This window comes from Periophthalmus magnuspinnatus, chromosome 14, assembly GCF_009829125.3.
Source record: "Periophthalmus magnuspinnatus isolate fPerMag1 chromosome 14, fPerMag1.2.pri, whole genome shotgun sequence".
Lineage (NCBI taxonomy): Eukaryota > Metazoa > Chordata > Actinopteri > Gobiiformes > Gobiidae > Periophthalmus > Periophthalmus magnuspinnatus.
Window position 1 is genome coordinate 28,666,912 of NC_047139.1, and position 25,721 is coordinate 28,692,632.

Genomic DNA, 25,721 nt, shown 5'->3' on the forward strand with positions numbered 1-25,721 from the left:
TTAAACAAGTTTGCCTTCATTTAGTAGGTTAATCTAACACATTATCACATATAAATATTATTCATGAACTCTATTATTTCACAATAGGCCTACAATGAACTATAAGTGCAATAAATGGTCTAGGTACCGCCATACTGGACTGGGGTATCTGAGTAGTATTTTGACTGATGCCTTGAAGATGCATTATGTAACTTTTTGGAGGATCTGCTACTTGTCTGTTTCTATGGAAATTCTATTGAAGTTACTGCTTTCCCTGAAATGTTTTCACCATACACCTACAAAATCCAATCTATTGTACCATTTACTATTGTTACTATTGTGTGTTTTATTGCTATAAATACATCGTTACTGTGAACGGGGTCTACACTCCACAGATCTGACCTGTAACTTGACTTGGTGGCGTCACTTGCTTGTCTCCACAGTGTTCTAGGTAAAACAATACCATTTACATGGAGTCAAGGATGTGGTGGACACCAGAAAAGTTATGTAGTGCACCTTTAAGCTTGGCATTTCAAACACCTCTCGCCCTTCACCCTGCTCAGACATTTGCTGGAGGCACGGCTCTGGATGGGCTAAACTTAGCAGTGACACTCCTCAGCACAGGCACAGTGTGCTCCACAGTGAGCTACAATGGAAGGTGTCGAGTTTCCTCACATGGGACAGTTTCTCTACAGGAAAGCTTCAGAAACAAGGTGAGAGCCTCATCCTCAGCTCGTTTCAGCCTGTTCATTGGTTCATTGTTTTACTGAGCTCTAGATCCTGTCTGTCTCTGTCAATGTGTGTGTGAGGATTGTCTTCAGTAGCCTAGACATTTGTTCTCTGCCTGCAACTGTCTTTGAAATCGCAACTAAACTTGGCTCCTTATGATACAAAATGGAATCAAATGTTTTCTGTAGAAAAATAGGCCACTGAAGGAACAGATATACTTTCTTTTTTCAGTGTCGTGAGGCCTTGTCATTTGTCTTAAAGATGTAGTTTTGTTATGTCAGTGTCTGCCCTTCTTGTAGTCTTCTCTCTGTGTCTTTGATGGGCATCTATAGTTCAGTCCTCATTCCAGGTAAGCCTGACAACTATCACCTTTTAAGTAAAAAAAAAAAAAAAGTCTGGAGAGCAAAATTTGAACTGTCATTTTTATTTTTTATTTTTTTTAAGACACTGAAGAATTTGAGTCTATTGTGGCTCTAGTGACAGAAAAGCCAAATGAGCCCAGCAGTTTACAGTCCAAGCTACAGACTCTGGGAAGTATTCTGCACATAGTCTAATATACATGTTCATCATCATTAAAATGACTGTAACACTTGTTTCACTCTTCACTTAAACATGTCATGTGTCATTTCATAGTTCATTCTACAGAAACACATGGGAGTTTTGTTTTGGCCTGTGTGTCCTTGGGATAATTTTAACTTCCTTTGGCTGCCTCAGATGACCACATATTGAAACTCTAGATAACTTGATTCTTGGCTGTAGCTCTGACTTCCTGCAAAACATTAAATATTACAACTCAAGCAAAGTTGACTTTAAATAGAATTCAGTGATCAGATGTCTGAAATCTTGTCTTACAGGTGAATATGGAGCCAGAGAGAGGATGTAACCAATGTGTAGATGAAGATTCAAGTAAGGAAAAGTCTGACACTGTAAGTCACACTGCACAACAGGCCTATCACAATAATTACCAGTACTGTATCGACTTATATTGTTCAATAAACAATAGCTGGAACAATATTTTATGGGGGCTTAATATTGACAGTATGTGTGTATGTTTTCTTTGCAGAGGGTTTTTGAGCTGTAAGAGGGTGAATCATTAACATTTATGACTCATTATAAGTACTAAAATGTTTCATTCTGCCATTTATGTCTCATGTTTTATTAACAATAATATACATTTGCTGTCAGTGGCATGAAGTAATGTCAATATTTGTTGTTTTTGGTGTCTTCTATAGCAATATATTGCACTTGTAAATGTATTATTGTGACAGGTCCACCACACAACAAATCTAATCTATTATCTGGAACTAACACTCATTTTTATATTTACCAGTCTTTATCAGCAACATCAAAAGCAGAGTCTCCAGCATCCAGTTCGGGTGATTCCCTCTCCTCTCTCCTTCCCAAAGCCTTGTCCGCTGTCCTCCATCACACACTTCCCCCTGGGCAGAGCAGGAACCAGCCGACGAGCGAGAACTCAACAACAAGCTGCTCACAACCATTGAACCTGGAGCAGCTGCAGACCGAGCTGACAGTCCTGAGGGGGCAGTTTGAACAGATGAAGTCCCAACACAAGTGAGTCAACATAGACTGACACATGCACTGTATGTATTTTATGTACCGGTACTTACAAGTTATAATTATAAATGGTGCATGCCTGGTGGCAGTGATTAACTTATATCATTGGTATCATCTTCCATTCCTCCATAAATGACCCCTAATAAACGAATGAGACTGTAGCCAACCTAAACCTCATAGTTACTTTGAGATTTAAATGAATGTAATGTTGACTTTAAAGGTAGACTATGTTACTTTTCTGGTTGGGGGTCTGCCATCTGCTTGTCTCCATGACAATGTTTTGTTTTGCTTTTCTTTCCCATGTTCCACTGTGCTGCATTAACCTCATTGATTTTGTAGATCGCAAGTGTTTTTTTTGCTAAAGAAATGTATTGAACAAAATCACTGGCAACAGGGTCGCCATTGCACAGATCTGGCATGTCACTTGGCCTGTTGGCATCACCAAATAAAGAGATAGGTAGTAGGTGGTGAACCCTCCTCCAGATAAGTTACACAGTGCACCTTTAAATAATTGTAGACTATTACATCAGATTTCTCTTATTTCCTTCATGTTGATCCAATATGTTTAAGCTCATGCATTAAAATGTATAACTTTCAATGAATATCCCATTATTGTATTAAATGAATGATATAAAATGATTATGATCTTTCTTCAGTAAAGAAATAAAGCAGCTAATGAACGAGTTGGATGAAGAGAAGAAAATTCGCTTGACTCTGCAGGTAGGTTGTGCAAGGATACATACAAATATATGTATTGTTTAAGTTAACTGCAGTAACCTTTTTGTAGATGGAGATCAAACGCATAAAGAAGCACATGTCCAAATAAGGCAGAAAACAATTCATGAATGTGATTTTTTAGTATGATTAAATTCAGTTTGAAATATTCTGTTTTATTTTCAAACCTTTTTAAACCTTTTTTTATGTGATATTTTATCCAACTAAATGTCTTGCTGCTGTGTACTTGATTTTATTGATTTTTATTGGCAAGATTAATGTTGACACGATATTATTTTTATCAGCATCTGTATTTATAGTAATAATACTAATAAATTATTAATACTAATAAATAAAGTTACATTGTTGTATCCTAAAACAAAATGTAGTATAGGCACTGTTTATTTTTTGGCAACGATGATGATGGTACTTTACAAAAAACTACATAATACTTTACAAAAAATGACATAATACTTTACAAACAACAGCATAATACTTTGCAATACTCTATAAATATATATTATCTTAAAAAATGTACATGACATCACATTTTATTGATAAGGTACTATAAAACTGTGATTGGATTGTCCTGCAGTCCAATTTGATTTCCTGGTCAAGCCCCTAAAACTCTCTGATTGACACATATAATCCTGAAGGTGCAGTCCTTAGAAGTTGTTCTCCTCACACGGAATAGGCCTGACTGTTTTCTTTTTGTTGTCCTCAAGAATAAAGTCATATCGACATAGAGGTCTGGGGGAAAAAGATACCACTTAAACATTTTCAACTGAGACAAAAGTGATTTGTTTTTGGTAATAAATAAATGATACCTTTCTTTGTTCTCCACGGGCGTTAGCCGTAGTCTCAGAACACGGAGCTTATAAGGAGGCTTGAAGACATTTCCAGTGGTGAAGGTGAGAGAGAGCTTGTCCACTGGACTCTCAATGTATGAATCAAAATGGGCCAACATCCGTGTCTCTGTGAACTTCTTGAACTTTGACGCTTCACTGAAACATGTAAATAAAGGTGTTAAATGTACTGTATGTAGCACTGTCCCTGTAAGATAAAAAGCATTAGTCATTACTTCTTTTTTGACTGGACAATGTCTAAATTACAATATAGAGGTAAGAGGTGTGTTAGTTTCAGTGTATAGATATAGATATAAGACAGTGTCAACCTGTAATCTGACCAGAACTGAAGAAGTGGCTTGGATGAGCAGAGCAATGTCTTCACTCAAATTACTTTTTGTCCAGTTGACAGAAATACATTTATCTTTTACTATCAGTATAGATATGCTTTCAGATTTTGGTCATTGCAGACTTTATTGTGTTGAACACTGACACCTTCTTTGTTCTGATGACTTTTTATATTGATAGTAATAATCTGACCTTACTCGATGAGGTTTACACAGGCTTCCGTGTTAGATTTATTATCTCGTACAATGAAAAACACAGAACCAACTTACTGATCAATGGTGGCCAATGCTTCTTTGCTGCCGCTGTGCAGTTTTATGGTTATGTATCCAAAACGTACTTCCTGGTTCCATGTTACTATATCAACTGTGTAGGCTGTCACTGAGAAAGAACATTTAAGTAGAATTAGATAAAAAATAAACAGGATTAAAATACAATGTAAAGGAACATGTTTGTACTCACTGCAGAATGGAATTTTTGGATTTGTTTTAAAGTAAGTTGTAGTATGGCCCATTTCCCGAAGGATATCTTTTCTCTCAATAACATCATAACCTGCATTGACCAGTCACAATGTTGTCTTAATGTTACAGGCTAATACAATGAATATACCTATTATCTTGGAACATATAATCAACCAACCAAATATGGGGCATCCAGCAGGCCCAAACTGCTCACAGTTCAAACATTTTCCATCCAGATAGTCTTTGTAAGAAGTGCAGGGGTATGCCCTAATCTTACACTCCTTTATAGACTCCAAATAGAGAAACACTGATCTCTGGTGGTCACATTTAAAATACTCTCCTCCTTAGAAAGAAAGAAGAAAAAAAACAAACAAAACAAATACATTTATTATAAACAATATGCTACATATTTTGAAATGGAAATTGTACTAAATTAATGTGTGCGTACCAGAAAAGATGGTGGTTGGACAGCCTGGCTGGTCTGTGCCACCATTGGGGTAAAAGTCTATATGACCTAAAGGCTTTCTGAAGCCCAGGCCTGGAAACACAAAGGCATCGTGTTAAAATGAGTACTGAGTTATACATTAAGATACGAGTAAAAGCTTGACTGACCATCGATGTCTGTGTGCAGGACATCTACAAACTGAGCGTCAGTTGGGTCCAGTCTGTCTTCTGGAGCACTGCCTGTGAACAGGGGCCCTGCGGGGTCCAGCGCTGCCAACACAAACAATGGTCTTTCAATATTCTTTATTATGGTTATTTTATCATAATAATATTATGTTTCCACCATACCTGTTATTCTACCAATTGTACTATTGTAGTTTGCTCCAACAAAACCTGCAATGTGCGCTCCAAGACTGATTCCAATCATGTGAATAGAGTGGAGAGAAACGCCATAATCCTGAAAGTATAAACCACAGTCAGCCAAACGTGTTATTACAATGAGACAAGAAATATTTGTACAACTTCACCTGCATCACTTTGACCAGGGCAGTGAGGTTTTCACCAGTTTTCAGAGTGTTTTCTTTTGCTTTGATGTAATTGACATTTGTTGCACCTCTGTTCCAGTCCACCACTATAAGGTTCATGTCTTTTTTTTCCAGTAGCAGCTGAATGAATCTGTCCATCCAAACAGGTGGAGAGCCAGTGGGGCGGTATCCATGGATGATGAAGGTGGTCGGACGGGACGCATTGAAACTAGGCGTGGCCGACAGGTTTGTGTGGGACATCAGTAGGCCACATGATGTATTTTCTCTGGTGTAGAGCAGCAGTTTTACTCTGAGATTTGTTCCGATAAAGGCATGTTTAAAGTCTAAGTCAGTAAACTCCTCACACTTCTGTGCTGTAGAAATGAAATAAAATCATTAAGTTGAGTCTACATCATAATTACATTCTTTTTCAGAGACGAAATATGGACTATCCATTCAGCAGCAAAACTCTCACTGTAACTACAAATCAAATTGAGGTTTTACGGGCACCTTTGATAATAAATATAAATTAGTTGTCGCTTAATGGGCCCATTTTATGCCATTTTCTGATCTATGTAATAATGTTCTTTCTTTGTCACAAACACACCTGGAGTTGTTTTGTTTCATTCACAACAATCACACAAACGCTGCATATTTAGGCTGTGCTCTTTTCTCAGATGGAAAACATGTAATACAAGAAGTACTTCACTGTGATTTTAAACTTCATACACCTTCACTAGAATCATTTGGATCATGACATCACAAGGTATCACACAGATGAACTGGACAGAAATGCAACACAAAGAGTACAGTCAAACGTCTTAGTAAATACAATAGGACGTGTCCTTTAAACAGGTAATTCTGAATATGATAAATCAGGCAATGAACTGCTGAGGAATGAATGTCTTATTTAATATCAACAAAAATCTCTTCCACTTTAGGGATTCAATAAGAGAAACAGGCTGGGGAAATAAACTCAGGAGTAGGCAACTCAAACAAGGATTAATGCAGATTCAGAATTGCAGAAATGCAAATGGCAGAGTATCTCAAATACAGAGCTTGAGTGTTGCTCTTGACTGGTCAACAATCTAACAAGGACTAACTGAACAGAGGGAGCATATATAGATTACCCTGGGCTGATTGACAAAATGAGAGACAGCTGCAGGGAAAAACATGGAGGTAGCAAAAGAAGGACTGGAACATACTGGAAAACGGAGCTGGACTGGGAATAAACACGTAAACAGGCAGACCTGTGACACAAGGTGGAACCGAGCATTTTGTAGACAGACTTATGATAAAGGCTTACTCAAACATGAGGTGAATGAAACAAAACACAACTCCAGATCTGCTTTTGATGTGGCAGCAAAATAGGACCTTTAAAACTGAAATCAAAACTGAATTCAAAATTGAATTATTGATTCCATTTTTTCTTCCACTCTTTCTTAACCTCACTCCAACAATTTCATGATAATTTTCACTTCTGCAAATGCTTCAATTCCCATAAACACAAAAACTGTCAAAAGCACTGTGACTGAACCCATGTGTTTAGCTATGCGAGGGCTGTGTTTTACCTTTGCATATTTGAACAGTTATCAGCAGCGCAGGTGTCAAATATTGCCACAGGAACATGCTTCATCAACACCCAGAGAAAAGTATCTACAAAGACAAATATAATAGAAAAGTAAACAGTAACAACAAGTAAAAGAAAGACATCAGTCAGTTAAAGTTGCAATGGTGCAAACAAAAACCATGTTCCTGTAAAGTCTGTAAATCAGTAAGTAAAAGGCTACACTATAATTGTTTCATTTTGTATTAAGCCACAATCCTGGTCAAGCCTTTAACAAATATGTGCTTCATACATGTCAGCCAGTCAATAAAAGTGCTTTAATGAGATAAGATAAACAATAAAAGATGATGGATACAAGAAGTAATTCCAGTTTTACCTGCTACATTAAGCTGTGCTGTAATACTATGGTATGTCATATGGCAGCAAGTAACATATCTGCTAACCTTCTGATTCATTTACTTAGGTTGTAAAGAAATTTCAAATAATGACAAAATTGAAAATCTACTGATACAATATATATGAGGAACAAGAAAAAAATAACTCTTGTACTTTAGACAAATCACAGTTAAACAATTCCAGATGACTTTTTAAAACTTTTTTAGCCGACAATAGTGTGCTTCTTCTGTTGTTTCTGTTTCTTAGAGCAAAACTGAACTGTAAAAGCCCTAACCTTTGCTCCCTGCTCAGCTTGAGTTTCTATTGCCACTGTAGCCTCCTGTCTACGAAGTAACACACTTTCTGCCCTCAGATGAGACTTAGCAATGTCAACAACAAAAATATAAAATACTTCTCTTACCTGCGTTGCCTGGCTGCTCGCCTTGTACGTCAGAGTTGAGTGTGTAGTGGTTTCATATTTTACCAGTAGTTCTTTCTTGAGAAGAGAGGAAGAAGTCTGATGTAGTATTCCCGCCCTGCATGTTCTCACAGAGAAGGCCACACCTCTTTGTCAAAGTGCTCTCACAGGTGAGCTCACAGTCATATAGCCTGAAACCGGTCGAGCCACTGCAGAGCGTGTTGGTGCTTTTCTCTGGTATGACTGAAAATTACAATGAAAGTAACAGATTAATGTCATTTGCATAACCTCACAGTGTACTGTGGTTAAACAATAATCAGACTCAAACAATACTAAATTTGTGCTGGTTGTTGTAGAAGCTGTAGTAGTTAAAGTAATCAAATAAAAATGAAAAATGTGACAGAATTTGAGTAAAGTTAGTTTCTGTGGGTGTTGACATGATTTGTCATAAATCATCACTAAAAGATAGAAACGTGTTTTAAAGGTGTGTGACAAAGGCTCTTCTACCAGGCATAAGGTATAAGGATAAGACAGGATTAACGGTTCATAAAAAGTTAAGGGAAAAAAAGATAGTTTAGATACATCTTGATGCAGATTACCTTGTAATTATCTCAAGAATAATAGTATTTCATTTATAAAATGAAACCATGCCGTCTTATACTAGTTCTGATAAAGCCCAAGACTATCCTAAAACTGTTCAGGAAAGGTCAAACTTTGTCCTGTTTATGTGAATGTTTTTTGTTCTAGTTTCAGTGCTTGTTTTAGCGTCAATAAGTACCTGATTTTTGATACTTTTGACAAACCTATTTCAAAGTGTAATGACTTGGTGGAGACCTGTGTCTCTGTGTAAATTTCAGACCAGTGCTCAGGTCGCAAGCCTGTCCCGAGCATCAGAAACTACATGACTTTGTGTTTTAATGTGAGGTAGTCTTTTTACAATGAACAAAATTATACAGAAAGTAAATGGAAGATTTGTCATTGTGAAGGGTATTTAACATATTGCATCACATAGGCTTTAGGCCTCAAGGTACAGTCTCATTCATTCACCAAGCATAAAAATAGTGAAGGAATGCCACAAAGTATAACTCCACCCAGTTGGGTGGGGTCGGGTTGGTCCATCACCATTCTGTCAGTTGGTATCTGGAAGTCCCACAGGATCTTGGCTCAATCATTCTCCACTACCTTTGGAGGTGATTCCCACCTTGACCTTGAGGTCTCCAGTCCGTACTCTGCACAAATGTTTCTGTACACTATGACTCCACTTGGTTATACTGCTCCACGTGTGCTTTCCCTGCAGCATCTTACACTCTGCAGTTATGTGCTGGATTGTCTCAGAGGCTTCTTTGCACAGCCGACACCTCGGGTCTTGTCTGGTGTGGTAGATCTGGGCCTCTATTCCTCTGGTGCTCAAGGCCTGCTCCTGTGCTCCAGGATGAGCCTCTGTCCTTCAGTCCAGCTTTTTCAAACCATTGGCAGGATTTCTTGATATCAGCCACTTCAGTTATGTTCCAGTGGTGCAGGGGCTTGTCCTTCCATGATGGTTCCTCCAGCACCTCTTCCTCTGAACTCCACTGTCTGAGACATTCACTGAGTACGTCATCTGTTGGGGCCTTGTCCTTGATGTTCTTATGGATCTTGGATGTTTCATCCTGGACAATGGATCTCACACTCATTTTTTACATGAAGTATTAACAGCAAAAAGGAAAGTTCTTAAAGTTTTGACTTGTTCTTGGACTTGTATTTAGACCACAAGGAAAGTTGGGACACCGTGTAAAACATAAAAAAATACAGAATACAATGATTTACAAATCTTTTTCAACCTATATTGAACTGAATAAACTACAAAGATGTGATATTTAATGTTCAAACTGATGAACTTTATACTTTTTATGCAAATATTTGCTCATTTTCAATTTGATGCCTGCAACACGTTCCAATAAAGCTGGGACAGGGGCAACAAAAGAATGGGAAAGTTGAAGAATGTTTAAAATACACCTGTTTGGAACATTCCACAGGTGAACAGGTTAATTGGAAACAGGTGTCATGATTGGGTATAAAAGGAGCATCCCCGAAGGGCTCAGTCATTCACAAGCAAGGATGGGGCGAGGTTCACTACTTTGTGCCGTAAAGACTGACAAGGGGACCAGAGATTCAGACTCGGGTAAACGTTAGAACAAAGTTTATTTGCAGATACAGGAATGTGAATGAAAGTGGACAGAGCAGACAGTTGGGAGCGGTGTCGTATGCAGTAGTCTTGGAGCAGGTCGTGGGTTGCAGGGTCAGAGGCTGGGGTGTTCGTACTGGTTGAGATGAGCTGGTCCTGAGGCTGAGGTGTTCGCATCGGTCGTGGAGAGTAGGGTTGGAGACGGAAGTGCAGAGTGGTTCCAAGGAGTGGGATCACGGTGGATACACAGATGAATAAACTGGAACATGACATGAAAGATGACTTGTGGAAATACTGGTGGATGACAACACAATCTGGCCCTGAGTATCGGATTCTCAGTCCTTTTGTACTCACAGGTGCAGCTAAATTGATAATGAGCTGCAGTTAACTGACCATTGTCAGTTAACACAGTTCGTCGCTACATCTCCAAGTGCAAGTTAAAACTGTACCATGCAAAGAGCCATATATCAGCAACACCCAGAAACACTGCAGAGGCTGGGCCCGAGTTCACCTGAGATGGACTGACGCAACGTGGAAAAGTGTGCTGTGGTGTGACAAGTCCACATTTCAAATTATTTTTGGAAACGGACGTCGTGTTCTGTGGGGCAAAGAGGAAAAGGACCATCCAGATTGTTATCAGTGCAAAGTTCAAAAGCATCTGTGATGGTCTGGGGGTGTGTTAGTGCCCATGGGGAGCTTGCACATCTGTGAAGGCTCCATTAATGCTGAAAGGTACATACAGGTTGTGGAGCAACATCTGCTGCCATCCAAGCAACGTCTTTTTCAGGGACGTCCCTGCTTATTTCAGCAAGACAATACCAAGCCACATTCTGCACATGTTACAACAGCATGGCTTCATAGGAAAAGAGTGCAGGTACTAGACTGGCCTGCCTGCAGTCCAGACCTGTCTCCCATTGAAAATGTGTGGTCATTATGAAGCGCAAAATACGACAATGGAGACCCTGGACTGCTGAGCAACTGAAGTTGTACATTCAGTAAGAATAGGACAGGATTCCTCCTGCAAAGCTTCAACAATTAGTGTCCTCAGTTGCCAAACTCTTATTGATTGTTGTTAAAAGGAAAGGTGATGTAACGCAGTGGTAAACATGCCCCTGTCCCAGCTTTATTGGAACGTGTTGAAGACATCATATTGAAAATGAGTGAATATTTGCATAAAAACAGTACAGTTTATCAGTTTGAACATTAATATCATGTCATTGTAGTTTATTCAGTTCAATATAGGTTGAAAAGCATTTGCAAATTATTGTATTCTGTATTTTTTTAAATTTGTTTTTATTTTACACAGCGTTCCAACTTCATTGGAACTGGGGTTGTATTAGGGGCATATTTATGTGTTAATGACAATAACTATTTAGGAATATACTATAAAGTAAGTGAATGATTGCTACCTAGTACACACAGTGTGCACAAAGTTACTGATAGTATCTAGTATTTATTATAATTACATAACAGCAGGTCCAACCCTCAGTACATCATGCAAATGTAAAATACATTTCATACTGTTTGGTTCCAAAGGCTGTGGAAGGGGATGTAATATGTCTTAGGCAACTTTTCTTACACTGTGCTCCAAATGTTCAAACAATTAGATTAAAAACAAATACATTTATACTGTGATTAGTTTAAAGTTGTCCTGTTTGTTGTGTTTAGATTCTTCCGGCAACATTGATTTCTCAGGAAATATGGGAAAGGTCTCCCTTCTCTCTATTATTGATTATCTATGTCTCTGAAGTGAACTTTGCCCACTACATACACTCGTCACCAGGGTCAGGCCAGCAGGCAGCAGGCTGTGCACTTAAACAGGGAGTCGTACAACTCACTATACGGAACATTCACCGGCTGAGACAGAGCACCATGGCAGGGAGGAGACGAGGCCGAAATAACAACAGCCATCAGCAGCAACAGGCCGCTCAAAACCAGAGGAAAGTCCCACGAAAGGTAAGTTACAGCACAGATGTTCATAGAGCAGAAATGTAACACTAGAATAAAACATATAACATATAGTCCATGTTGTAATTAATATCACTTAAGTCAACTGTAACTTAAGATTCTAGTCATTACACTGTTAGCGAGTCTGCATAAAGAAGACAGGAAGGGCATCTGATGTAAAATATTTGTCCAGTCAACATGCAAATCACTGCACACAACAAACTATGTGATCTCTTGGTGCAAAGCATAGTCAAGGAAAATGTACAGTGTAGGTGAATTATTTGTATTCTTTACATTGGCCAATGTTTAACAGCAGTGTGTCTTTACACAGTTAAGTCTAGTTTATCTCTGTCACTGCAGATAAAGCATGAGTCTATGTGCAATAAATATCTACAGAAAACACAAAGTCCAGAACAATTTCAGATGGTAATTGCTTTACAGCTATTATATATCTAATTTTAATAAAATGCAAAGTGAGTGCTTTGCTTGCAGTTTATTATGGTGTGATGACGTAAGTCAAATGAATTTAATCACAATGTAGGATGGAGCCTGTCATGTTACATTCTTTCTCAGAATGCAAGTCCACACATGTTCAAAGAATGGACAAACTAGAGGGTGAAAATGCCTTTAGGTGTTAATGGGATTGTTAACATTTTGAAGAATTATGTCCTTTCTAAGGTTTCCTGAGGTTTTCTGAGTTTTCATTTCTGTTTTAAGGCACTGAGAGAACCAGCTCCTTTTGCAAAGCCTACAGATTCTGAAGCTGAGACTTCCACAGAAAAACTGACTGTTGCCCAAGCGCGAAGGGGAACTCCAGGTTCACAAAATATAGTTTCAATAATAGACTCTTTGTGTAAAATGTGTTCAGAATGAGGGAACATTTGTCATGTTACTATTATTTATTGTAGCACATCGTCCTGTTCGGGTTTATGCTGATGGCATCTTTGACCTCTTTCATTCGGGACATGCTCGAGCCCTGATGCAGGCAAAGAATTTGTTTCCCAACACCCACCTGATAGTCGGAGGTACTTTACCTTTCCAAAATGTGTGTTTGAATTATATGTAAATGAGTTTAATAAAATATGTTGTTTTTGCTATCAGTTTGCAGCGATGAACTCACCCACAAATATAAAGGGTTTACTGTGATGTCAGAAGATGAGCGGTATGACGCTCTCACACACTGCCGGTATGTGGATGAAGTTGTCCGGGATGCTCCCTGGACCCTCACCACTGACTTCCTCAAATTACATAAGGTTAAAACGATGCACTAATCACAATAAAACATAAAAGTACTCATACAGGTGGGCTTCATTTATGCATCATATTATTAGATTGACTTTGTCGCCCATGATGACATCCCCTACACCTCTGCTGGATCTGAAGATGTGTATAAGCACATCAAGGAGGCAGGTGAAGAGGCATTTTTTTAATTTTTTTTTTTTATAATTCTATATTGTTTTAAAACACAAAATAAACCTATGCATTAATACATTTGTTTTTACATGATAGGAATGTTTGTGGCCACTCAGCGAACAGAGGGCATCTCCACATCTGATCTCATCACGAGGATAGTTCGAAATTATGACATATATGCCCGACGTAACCTGCAAAGAGGCTATACAGCAAGAGAACTCAATGTTGGCTTCATTAATGTGAGAATCGTTTGTTTTCAAGAGAGGTTTTTGTAGAATCTTTTCAGTCAATGGCATGTCACATGTCTCTTAAACAGGAGAATAAATATCGACTTCAGGACCAGGTGGACAAAGTAAAAGAGACGGTCCGCACTGTGGAAGAGAAGTCCAAAAGCTTTGTGTACAAAGTGGAGGAGAAGAGCCATGATCTGATTCACAAGTGGGAAGAAAAATCAAGGGAATTCATTGGCAACTTTCTGGAGCTTTTTGGTCCAGATGGAGCTTGGGTAAGGTTAACTTTCATGATATCTTTGTGAATAGTCTGAGAATAGTTTTTCTTAAAGCCACACTATGTAACTCTTTAGCCCGTTGTTACTCAGAGTTGGCTTACATCCCCACAAACCTGATTTTATCTATCTCCATTTTATTTATTTATTTGGTTGGGACAAAGCAGGTTAATGAACAGACATGACATGACAGACATGAACATAAACACATCGGATTATAGCCAAAGGCTAATTTCATTTTCATGGAGAATGTCAAATACATGCTACCTCCAGACTCTTACATACTGTATCTTTATTGTAGTTGCACAAAGTTATATCTAAGTGTATAAATGTGAAGGCTATCATTAGTAAGATAGAACCATGCTTTGACTGTATCTGTACTATTGTATTTGTTTAGCATGCTATCCAGGAGAGGAGTGGGCGGATGCTGCAAGCGCTCTCACCTTACTCGTCGCCGCGGGGATCTCCCAGCAGCAGTCCCACCAGACGACGCTCCATTTCTCCAGACTCCTCCTCCCTGTCACTGTCTCCTTCCACTTCTCTCAGTCCACCTTCCTCTCCATCAGCATCCTCTCAGAAAAGAGGCTCTAGATCTTCTGTTAAATCCACCTCCACTTATGCCAGACATGTACAATAAGCATCTAATGTCTGGAACTATATTATAATTTTTGTTTTTTGTTAATTTAATTTATACATAAAATAACATGATAGACAGACTGTATGGTGCTCTGTCTTGAAAATACGAGAATGGATTCTGTCTTTGTATTTCATTCTTTTGTCTTCATGTGAATTATTCTGCTCTCATAATGCGAAGACCATAAAAAATAAAATAAGTTTTGATTATGGCCAGCAATGGTAACTTTTTTCTGCCTTTGCAAAAAATAAAAAATAAAAAAATCTGTAGGCTATTATAAACAAACAAACACATACATATATATGATAAATGATATGCTAATGATATTAGACTACTGTCAGATACAGTTCATTTGACAATCCGATTTTTCACTTAATGTTACCAAATAATATCATCCTGTTAACATTCTGTACACTCTAAGGCCTGGCACATGCAATGTTTAATAGTCACATTCATATACATTTATACACAGATTCCCTCTCACTTTTTTTCTTGACAAACACTATGAACTATAAGGTCCATATCTATAATCTAATTCTCATAATGATCATACTTGGTGACAAATACCTAAAACACACTTTGAACATAAATGCTACCTCAAAATTTGACCTAAATTATCTGAATAAAATCTAGATTAGAGTATCGCCTTAATCCCAACCAGCCACCGGGCCCCGTACCACAGTTTTACAACCACTGCGAAAGAAACGCGCAGTCTTTTTTGTTAACAGAAACTCAACTACGCATGCGCTAGATCCCGCTTCATCATGGGAGTTGTAGGTTTTACTGAAAAAGCATCATGACGTTACGCAGCTAACTGTCCCGCAGATTAAAGATGGCGCCCTCTCACGCGCTGAGGTGCTGTAAACGGGCTTTAAACTGGGTACCTGTCCTGTTTATTAACCTGGTCATCGGCTGGTCTTATTACGCCTATGTTATAGAGCTGTGTGTCTGTAAGTACACCTGTTTTATCCCATTATTTTGTTTATAATGTTGGCTGTTTAATGATCGGTAATAACTTTGTGAAGCTGCTGCTGAATGGGAGGATGTAAACTCCTCTAGACTCCTCCTTTAGAATAAGAATCAAACTAATCTTATCACCTTATGGCTATATCATTTTGTACAAAACTAAACTGCACTATGCTCATGTAAAACATAGATTAAACTTTGCACAACAGTGTCAGCCTGGTATAAGTCCTCTGTTTGTTCATCATAAATATTCTTCACACATTCACTGCAGGCTTGATAATTTATTGTTTGATTAGGTTATATATTTCTGTAGAGTTTTCAGAAAAATAAAATAAAACAAAATGGCACAAATTCATAGCAGATATAAATATACAATATTATCAGTAGTAGGCAATAGGTATGTTATATTCTGTTATAGTAAATCATCATAATGGAAAAAAGTTGAACTATTTTTATTTAGTTTATTAATATGCAGTTGCACATATGGGACTTAATGTTTAATTTTTTTTATTTTTAAGTACTATTATTTTATTTTCTGTATATGCCCAGCAGGAAACAGTTTCCCAAGTGTCTCTATGGCACGGTTTAATGTATGTGGTACATTATAGTTATGTGTAAGTGCAGGAACACAAAGCTCTCTGTTGTGCACGGGTCAATGCTGGTCGTACCAGGCTGCTGCCACATGGAGGGTGGCCTGAGACTATGGGGGATGTGTAGAAACAAGATGAATACCGTGAATTCAATATTTCCTTTATAAAATGTAAGCTATTTAGTGTAATTTGTACATAGAGCTGGTTGATATGCACATAAACAATACAGACTTTTAATCATTGCAAGTGAACACAAAAATAGCCACATTTCCTCCAAAGTCTGAACTTTGCTCCAAACCACATGCTTTTACAGACAGGGGATTAGTTGTAGATCTTTTGATTAAAAAAAACCCCAAAAACTCAACCATATTATTGACAATTTGACATGGCGACTTTAGACATGATATAGAACATCTAATTTAATAACTTACTTTAATATCTTACTTGTGTAAATATGCATTATCACTGATTTTCCTTTATTTCCTTTTGTCTAGATACAATCCCAAATAATACAGAGAGAAGTAAGTTATACAAAAGAGTACAGATTACCTTTAATCTCTGAATATTAGTAATTACACAACATCCTGGTTAATTAAACTTTTAATTTTGCATTTTACAGTCTGTTATTTGGTCGTCTTCCATATTTGCCTTATCATGTTCATCTGGTCATACTGGAAAACCATTTGGGTAACACCAGCTGAACCGTCCAAAGCAGTGAGTAGGTTTCTAAGTTGGATATTCATTGTTTTATTGGGGTTTGTGCTTACAACTGTGCTATTCTTTTCCTAACAGTTTAGTTTGCCCAGAGTAGAGAAAGACCAGTTTGAAAAAGAGGAAAGAGCAGAAGTACAACAGGAGATTTTGAAGAAAGTGGTTAGAAATTTACCTGTGTACACCCGCACTGCAGGAGGAGGTAAGCCATGACACTACTGAACAACACTGTTTATGTATAAAACTTTAAACACTGACTGTTTAACTTTATGTATACACTTTATTTTTCATTTGGGCCTGTGTATACAATTCCCAGAAACAGGATAACATAATGTACCTTGTATGTGACATAAGCTGTTTATTCCTCTCTGTCAGTGACTCATGCATCTGGGGTTTCCAAAAGGCTCAGGTGCAGGTTGTAACATTTCCTGTGGGACCCTGGTTTGGGCTCATTCTCACTCTCACATACAGACTCCCATCGGAACAATTTAAAATGTAGTTACTCATAATGTCTTAAGTGAAGCAAAAGGGGTCAGTGTATAGAATCTACGGAAGCATTATCTTTTTGAAAATAGATACCATTTACTTTAAAACCCTTCAAACTTACTATGAAATGAAACAAAAACTGGGCTCTCTTAAACACAGTTTTAATAGAGTCATTCCTTTCTAATCTTTGTAGATTTCATTTATACTCAGTATAATAAGTAGTGCTAGGCAATATCATATTGATTTTTTTTTATTACAAACTATAGATTTGCCTTTATTAATAAAGTTAAGTAATAAAGTAAATTTAAAATAAACCTCAACTTAAACAACAAACCATGTTTACATTCCACGGCCATTTCACCAAAAAAAACTTTTACTGGCAGCAAATTAAAAAACATCTAGTTATTTTGAAAAATCATCACAATTTGATAAAAAATTGTATTTGTTTGCTTGCACAATCTTAATATTAACATGTATAAGTAATTTTTCTTTTTTGTCAATAGCTGTTCCATACTGTAATTCTTGTCAAGTAATCAAACCTGATCGCTGCCATCACTGCTCCACATGCGAGAGGTGAGTGCTTTTCCTACTTGTAGACTAAACACATGTCAGGTATACACAGTATACTAAAAAATTCATTACCGTATTTAATGTAGTGTAGTAATGTAATATTTACTATGATGTTGACAATGCTCTCATAAATGACTGTTCATGTCGCCTGCAGATGTGTGCTGAAAATGGACCATCACTGCCCCTGGTAAATTCTTTTGTTTCCTTATTTATTGATCGTTCAGCTATTTAAGCTTTATGGCCACTGTCTTTGTTCATCTTGTCCTTGTTTTTTCCAGGGTCAATAATTGTGTCGGATTCTCAAACTACAAATTCTTCATTCTATTTCTGGGCTATGCTTCACTTTACTGCGCTGTCATTTGTGCCACAGTAATGCAGTATTTTATCAAATTCTGGAAGGTAGGTAAAGGACTTCCTCTTTTCAAAATGACACTGACGCAGCAGTTTTACACAAATGTGTTTAAAATAACACTGAAGCATGAGCCAAAAACCACACAGCTACTACAAGTGTCATGTGACGTGTTATCTGGTACTACTGTTGGACATGCTGTTCACACGGTGACTGTCACACGATCCAGTGGTGTGAAGGCTGTTGTTGTGCTATGGGGCCAACAACTATTTTACATATTTACTCTGCAAAAAATGTTCTTTCACTTAATTTTTTGACACAAATACTGAACAAGATAAACTAGAGAATGAGAACATGTTATATTTATTTAGATGAATATCTATTTTGTACTAAATGTTGGTTTTTTGTTTTTTTCTTCTCACTGTCCAAAAATCACTCACCAAAATGATTTAGTGTAACTCCACATTTGCATTGTGTCTTCAGAAACTGCTTCCTGAAACTCACGCCAAGTTCCACATCTTATTCCTGTTCTTTGTGGCGGCTTTGTTTTTCATCAGCATCATTTCACTGCTCAGCTATCACCTATGGCTCGTGGCGAAGAACCGGACAACTATAGGTGCCTTTACTCATCATTTACTGTTATGAAATGGCTTCATTGTGTCTTAATTGCTTGTATGTTTAGAGGCTTTCAGGGCCCCTGTCTTCACCAATGGACCAGACAAAAATGGCTTCTCTTTAGGCTTCAAAAGAAATGTTGCTGAGGTCTTTGGCGATCAAGCAAAGTACTGGTTCTTCCCTGTTTTCTCCAGGTCAGCATATTTTTAAACATTTATTTCTAAAATCGCTGTCAAAAATTTACCTGGTTGCTTTTCTTTTGTCAGCCTTGGAGATGGACATTCATTTGTTACCAGGTTGGTTCATATAGATCCTGAGACTGCAAACAGCATTCTTCAGCAAAATGGAAAGAGGTTAGTCAAATATTTTGAATAAAAATCTGAATATATATTATATAAATATATATAAATACATATATTAGTTGCAGCCCTGTGGATGGTGCAACAAACATCTGTCAGCCTGCAAATAATGTACAACATACACTGGACAATAACAAATCAGGTATGTTTTTATTTTACTTTACAATGATATGTTGTACAGTAAAATAAAAAGTAATATTATAATTGGAACCATAGAAATGTATTGTTTGACACATATTTCATATAATTTTGTTCTGTTTTAAAGGACAAGCAGACTCTGTGGTGATAGAGAATGAGCCATAGTGAGTAACAAATTGTCTCTGCTGCTTCACTGTTTACATTTAATTCATTTAATTGCTGTTTTGTTCAGGTTTCAGAATTCAAGCTAAAACGTGTGATATATGTGATGCCTTAACCATCCTCAGCACCTCTCTGTGAGTCCTCCGTGCCCCTCTGGTCACATGATAAGGTGGAGTATTCTGTTCAAACTGCCTCCATATGCCACAATAGATCAAAGACACAAATATAAAATATAAAAGGCCAAAAGATTTCAATACAAGACTTTCATTTCATGGCATTCATCAGTTGTGATAGACCTGTGGCACTGTTGGTAGTACGAAGGATTAAATTATGATACATTGATTAAATTATTGATTGATTGATACATTTAACAGTACAAAAGAATACCAAATGCCTGCCATTTCTGTAACATGCCCCTGGTGTATCTTGTCATATACTTAAAATGTAATTGCTCCTTGCTCACAAAGATGTGTTGCTGCCATAATTTTAATATCATTTTGTAAAAATTTGTTTCAACATCTGTAACATTTGTAGTACTATTTTCTACAATATGGTTTCATGTGTTAAACTGAATGTTTTTGTACAAAGTCAACACTAAAGCCATTGTTTCCTAATGAACCAGTATTATCTCTGTATAATATGTTAAGCAACAGTTTTCTAGATAATGTGTGAATTTGAAGAATTTGTTTACATGTATTATTTTAGTTTTTATCTTGTCCAGCTACTATGCTCATATTTTACTCCAAAATCAAACCTCTTTTGATTTGCATTCTTCAAAACCAAATTGTTGCACTGTAATGCTATGAAATGCTATGAAATTAATAATTATTTTTTATATATATACATGTTTTAAAATGGTTTTTATCTGTAAAAAATACTGTGTTTTTGTTAAATAATGCAATGGCTTCAACCAAGAAAAAGACTGAATTTGCTAAAGATAGTGCTTTTATTTTGTATTTATTTAAGTGAAATTATGTATTTTGTGTAACATGAATGCCCTATTTTCATGATGGAACGGTTGTTTCTGAATGAGTACTAATGATGAGTTTTAAGTATTGTTTTTGTATGGCACAGCTTTTTACTGAGAACATGGTGAAGGATTACAGTTTTTTAGCTGTTAAAATAAACTCTTATGAATTTATTTTTAATATTCTTGTATTAACATCTGAAATGGTTGATGGTAATTGCTCGAGAGGTGATTTATCATCCTAAAATATGTACTGCAGGCTGATCGTAAAGCTCCAAAGTCTTGGATCAAAGTGAAGAGTATTATGTATATATGGTTGTCTACTGGTCTGACAGGTTAAATGTAAACCCAATTGAAGAAAGCATCAAAAGCAGTGGACACGTTCCCTGTGATATTAAGTCCAACTAAAAGAGCTATTTTAAAGATTTGTTTGCTTTGTTTTGACACTCCTAGCATTTGTGTGCCCAAATAAAAAATCGATGACTTATTAATTTTCAGTACAGTAAACAGGAGTCCTAATAAATAATGTCTTTACTGCATGTTGCCCAGTCTTTATCATTACTTGGAATGACATAGTAACAGATAAACACCTTCATTACCGAGGGTAAACGACCTGGGAGTTACTGATCTTCACCACTCAAGCACTAACTGAAAGATAATTAAGAAATCACTCTCATCAATGACGTTAACAGTTAAACCAGACGCTCTACAACCTTTGAACTTAGAAGTTATTGGTAGAATTGAGTGGTTTATAATGCACATGTCATGTCTTTAAAATGAATTTGCAATGGTGTTATAGCTTTAACATGTTCTTTGAAGAGGAAATGGCACACCTTGCCGAAGTTCATCTTGAGTGACACACTGGTACAGGTCACTGACCTCGGTGTCTTTATTGTTATAACACACCACTATGGATGAATGAGTTACTTGGACGGTCTATAGTGAGAGTTGCTGTCATTCCTTCACTCCACTGTTGGACCATTACAGATTAGAAAGAGTTCTGACTGTTTGGTGGTTTAGAGTTTTTAAAAATATAACATGGACAGTTTGGAAGAGATGATGAATGGTACAATTCATCCAGCATGTTTACAAGAACCTCCACTGGCCATTGACGTGATAAAAGGTGAGTAAACCAATGCACTGTTTTGTTACAATCAAAGAAGGTTTGATACACCATTTTTCAACAAGTTTTACTAGATGATCACTTGCCATGTAAAACACCTTTTTATATAATGAATTAAGATGATATTTAACTGTGTAGCTCAATGATAATCAAATTGAGAATGGGGGTTTTGTGATTTGGTGACACCTGTTTAAAGCCTTCTCATCTCATTCCAGTATTGTCCCTGTTTTCCCTGTAGAGCTGGATATGTTTGGGATCTGCCTGTACTCCATACTGACCTTCATGTCCTGCCTCTCACTGCTGCTGTATCTGGACATCTGTGTGTATATTTACAGACACGTGCCGTACCCCAAAAAGACCATTATCATCTGGATCAATGGAGCAGCACCTGTAAGTTCTATTTATGGATTTAAAGTGGTGAAAAATGAGGACAGTTGCCATTGGAATGAATAATTTAAATACTATATTTTTTTTGAATGGTGAAAAGTCCACAAAGTCCTCAAAATCATCCAACAAGAAGTGAAAGTGAAAAAGATGGATTAAGATTATCCAAATACATTTGAATATGAAAACCAGAATATATTGTAGTTTAGGACTGAAAAATAAAACTCACTTTCATCAGTTTAATGATGTCACCATTTCAGATGGAGGACAGGGGCATTTATAACTCTATAAAGGGGGTTTATTGTTTTTGGAAGAAATATTTTAATTTATGATACACAAATGGTTCCATTGGCTTAGCTGGCAACAATCATGTCTTTGTGGGTGAATAATGGCACAACTTTATGAAGCTATTGTGAGAAAAAAAAAAAAAAAAAAGTTCTTATTTATACTGACAGAGAAGACATAGAAGTTTGTGTCAGTTTTTGTTTCATGTGGACAGGATAATAACCTAACCACAGGCCAGGTTAAAACATCTGCACACACAGTTAAACAGTAAATTGCACTATATATTATTGACCTGTCCTCTAATTCAATTTAATAACTATCATAATCATCACAATGCCTTCAATGCAGACTCAAATTCATGTCACTGTATCTTTTTCAGTGTATTGCCATCATGTCTTGTTTTGGGATGTGGATCCCCCGAGCCGTCATGTTCACAGACATGGCATCAAACTGGTGAGCTGACTCCCTCGCTTCATTATTTCAACACATGATATGAACACATAAAGTACCTTGCTTTGTCCTTGAGATTATGTCTTCAAATAAAACATGGATGAATCATTACACAAAACCTGTTCAAAGATCTGACCTTCAGAAGAGCGCTCATTTTTATAGGCTTTCTCTGGATACATATTGCAAAACTATTAATATTATGACACTGTAAAACTTGTTGTGTGCAGTTATTTCGCAGTGGTGGTGTACAAGGTCCTCAAGTTGCTAGTGGAGGAGTTGGGGGGCAGCAGTGGCTTCCTGAAAAGGTTTTCCGGTCAACCCTTTAAAATCAGCACAGGACCATGCTGCTGCTGCTGCCCCTGCCTGCCCAGAGTGCCCATGTCCCGGTAAAACACATTTTATGAGCTATTTTTAAAAATCTAATATCATTTTCAAAACAAATAAAAATGGCTTAATATATTGATTTCAAGAGCATAAACAGATTTTATATCAACACAAGAAATAGCCCAATTTCTGAAGTCTCCTCCAAACACATGCTTTTACAGATGGAGGATTGGCTGTGGACCTCTCCATTAAAAAGACCCAAGCTCATCATTGACAACTGATGACTGAATTGTTTTCTTGAGAAATTGCCCAGACCTAATTTTAACAGAATAAATATCACTCAAGTCAATTCGTAACAATGCTGATTAATCTAGTGTACAAACAGATTATAGCAGTCACCAGTCCTTCATAATTTCCTGCTGTATTTTTTCATTCAGGCCAATAATATAATACTTATTTTGATATATATGTCTTGTAGACGCATGCTGTTCTTGATGAAGTTGGGTGCTCTACAATACGCCATCCTCAAAACAGTCTTCTCTATCGTCTCCATTATTCTGTGGACCAATGGAAACTTTGACCTCACAAATGTAAGTAAATAAAAGGGACACTATAGGTTTTGCTGGTGAAGGGTTTGCCAAGTTCTTCATGAAATTGCTTCTGCTTAGAATGTAATTTATGTATACTACATATTCAATTAGACACATTTTTATTGCCTGTAACATTTTTCTTGATGCAGTCTCACTTACGTTTTATGCCATTTAGTGAAATGCCCCGGTCAAAATCTTTATGAAGAACATTTTTTGGTTTTGGGCCCTCTACCTAAAAACATAATGCTCAATCTAAGTTCTTAATTGTTCTGACAAGATTAAACTGGATGTGACTTGTTTCCTGTTGTAGCTGGAGTCTACCAGCGCAGCCATTTGGATAAATGTATTCATAGGAGTCCTGACCATCATCTCCCTTTGGCCTGTGGGCATCACGTGCATGAACACTAAAGGGCTGCTGCAGCACATCAAGCTGGTGCCCAAATACGCCATGTACCAGGTCAGTTGTATGCATCAAAGATTCTACTAAACCTTTGTGTCCGTTTACATCATTTTATATAGAAATACAGATAAATCTGTTAGAGTGTAGTTATATGAAACTCCAGATGGGGAGAGTCAGATTATCCGAGTGAGCACATTACACTTTCATGTGGAATATCCAAAAGGCAAATTCACAAATACTGTCATGTTATGAGTAACCCAAGAACTCTAGTTCAACACAAATCTGCATTTTAAACAGTTTTAAACATGATTGTCCTATAGAATGTTGTGATGTCATCTGACTTGTATCTCAGTTTATCCAAACATTTTACAATAACATTTGGCAAGACATTTCACTTTGCCTTTGTAAATATTGTGTATAAGTGACTGATGGTGGTTATAGAGGCAGTTGGTGTAGATTGGTAGTCATGATTCTGTCTGCCCCAGGGCAGCTGTGGCAATAAAAATAACTTACCACCACCAGGAGTGGACAGGGAGTAAATAATAAACTAGTAAGTGATTTGAGTAGCATGTCAAGCCTCTAAAGAGAAATATAAATCTGAGCTAAATATACGACCAATTCAAATGTAAATGACTGCAAGTGGGCAGATAGTTTAGTAATCCTTAATTCTACCCTGGTTATAAACTTAAAATGATCCATTACTCATAGTTTTGTCCTTGTTTGTTACGATGTTTTAGCTGGTTCTGGTTCTGAGTCAGCTGCAGTCGTCCATTATTAACATCTTGGCGATGGATGGGACAATTGCGTGTTCCCCTCCTTTCTCCTCTCAGGCCCGTGGCTCCAGTAAGCAGCTTCACCTGTTGTATATTTGAATAAATAATGAGTAAAGTTTACAGCCGGCTTGTGTTTTTTCTTCCCCAGTGCTCAGTCAGCAGCTGATGATCATGGAGATGTTCATCATTACACTGGTCAATCGCTGTTTGTATCGACGCACATATGATGAATCTGAGGAGGAGCAGGACAACACCCACAACGGCACTGTGGCACTGAAGGCGCCCTGTGAGGAGCATGATGTATAAGACTCATGCCTATTTTGGGACTCTAAATGTCAAACTTTAATATACGCTAAAAGTTTACTGTTTACATTGAGTATGTGTCCCAAAATGTTATTTTATATCAAAAATCTAAATCCTAAAAGGTGTTTGTACTGTAAAACATTTGTTAGACAATTTTATGCACAGGTTAAATGTTCCTTTATATATAAAAGTATTTATCTTTTTGGTAACTGGACAGTAAGTATGAAATACAAACTGAAATGAACCAACCTTTAATTCCTTTGATTCTTACTGTTATATTTTTAGAGTTAGCTGCTCTCATTTCTTCCCTTTATTGAAGCTGTACAATGACAATAGGGTTTTCCATAAATAGGTCCTGCTCTGCTTTTGTCAACAACTTGTTGTCCACAAGAGGGAGTGCTTGCATCTCTTCCAACTTCACTTTCACTTAAATGACAGAATACTCTCAGATCTATTAAAGAGTATACTGTTATACTTGTGCAGACTGGAAAAAAAAACACACACAGTAAAAATGCTACAATTAAGTTATACAAAAAA

The 25,721-nt window shown here is 37.1% G+C and overlaps 5 protein-coding genes across 5 annotated transcripts; 4 read left to right on the forward strand and 1 right to left on the reverse strand.

The window, feature by feature from the left end:
- The first annotated feature begins 461 nt into the window (after positions 1–461).
- si:dkey-71d15.2 (SH3 domain-containing kinase-binding protein 1) lies at positions 462–3,137 on the forward strand. The gene is made up of 5 exons (XM_033978447.2): positions 462–692; positions 1,563–1,634; positions 2,039–2,280; positions 2,940–3,003; positions 3,071–3,137. Exons 1-5 carry the CDS (start codon positions 462–464, stop codon positions 3,107–3,109), a joined length of 648 nt encoding a protein of 215 aa, XP_033834338.2. The 3' UTR covers positions 3,110–3,137.
- A 232-nt stretch (positions 3,138–3,369) lies between these two features.
- Positions 3,370–8,111, reverse strand: lipia (lipase, member Ia). Its single transcript, XM_033978434.2, has 11 exons — positions 7,980–8,111; positions 7,188–7,272; positions 5,620–5,990; positions 5,441–5,549; positions 5,261–5,362; positions 5,097–5,186; positions 4,827–4,991; positions 4,650–4,739; positions 4,460–4,568; positions 3,825–4,001; positions 3,370–3,747 (listed from the first exon to the last, which is right to left on the reverse strand). Exons 2-11 carry the CDS (start codon positions 7,243–7,245, stop codon positions 3,663–3,665), a joined length of 1,356 nt encoding a protein of 451 aa, XP_033834325.1. The 5' UTR covers positions 7,246–7,272; positions 7,980–8,111; the 3' UTR covers positions 3,370–3,662.
- Positions 8,112–11,926: 3,815 nt separating this feature from the next.
- Positions 11,927–14,852, forward strand: pcyt1bb (phosphate cytidylyltransferase 1B, choline b). The gene is made up of 8 exons (XM_033978435.2): positions 11,927–12,096; positions 12,805–12,904; positions 12,996–13,112; positions 13,189–13,340; positions 13,419–13,497; positions 13,597–13,739; positions 13,817–14,005; positions 14,403–14,852. Exons 1-8 carry the CDS (start codon positions 12,013–12,015, stop codon positions 14,640–14,642), a joined length of 1,104 nt encoding a protein of 367 aa, XP_033834326.1. The 5' UTR covers positions 11,927–12,012; the 3' UTR covers positions 14,643–14,852.
- Positions 14,853–15,446: 594 nt separating this feature from the next.
- LOC117381463 (palmitoyltransferase ZDHHC20-B-like) lies at positions 15,447–21,090 on the forward strand. The gene is made up of 13 exons (XM_033978437.2): positions 15,447–15,589; positions 16,690–16,716; positions 16,815–16,909; positions 16,988–17,108; positions 17,896–17,965; positions 18,117–18,149; positions 18,241–18,361; positions 18,795–18,927; positions 18,994–19,120; positions 19,193–19,279; positions 19,348–19,427; positions 19,551–19,587; positions 19,656–21,090. Coding segments are annotated over exons 1-13 (1,050 nt in total). The 5' UTR covers positions 15,447–15,471; the 3' UTR covers positions 19,657–21,090.
- A 369-nt stretch (positions 21,091–21,459) lies between these two features.
- LOC117381465 (organic solute transporter subunit alpha-like) lies at positions 21,460–25,337 on the forward strand. The gene is made up of 8 exons (XM_033978441.2): positions 21,460–21,675; positions 21,914–22,065; positions 22,724–22,797; positions 23,022–23,180; positions 23,597–23,708; positions 24,019–24,165; positions 24,846–24,951; positions 25,030–25,337. The coding sequence occupies exons 1-8, from the start codon at positions 21,591–21,593 to the stop codon at positions 25,185–25,187; spliced, it is 993 nt and encodes a 330-aa protein (XP_033834332.1). The 5' UTR covers positions 21,460–21,590; the 3' UTR covers positions 25,188–25,337.
- Positions 25,338–25,721: the final 384 nt, after the last annotated feature.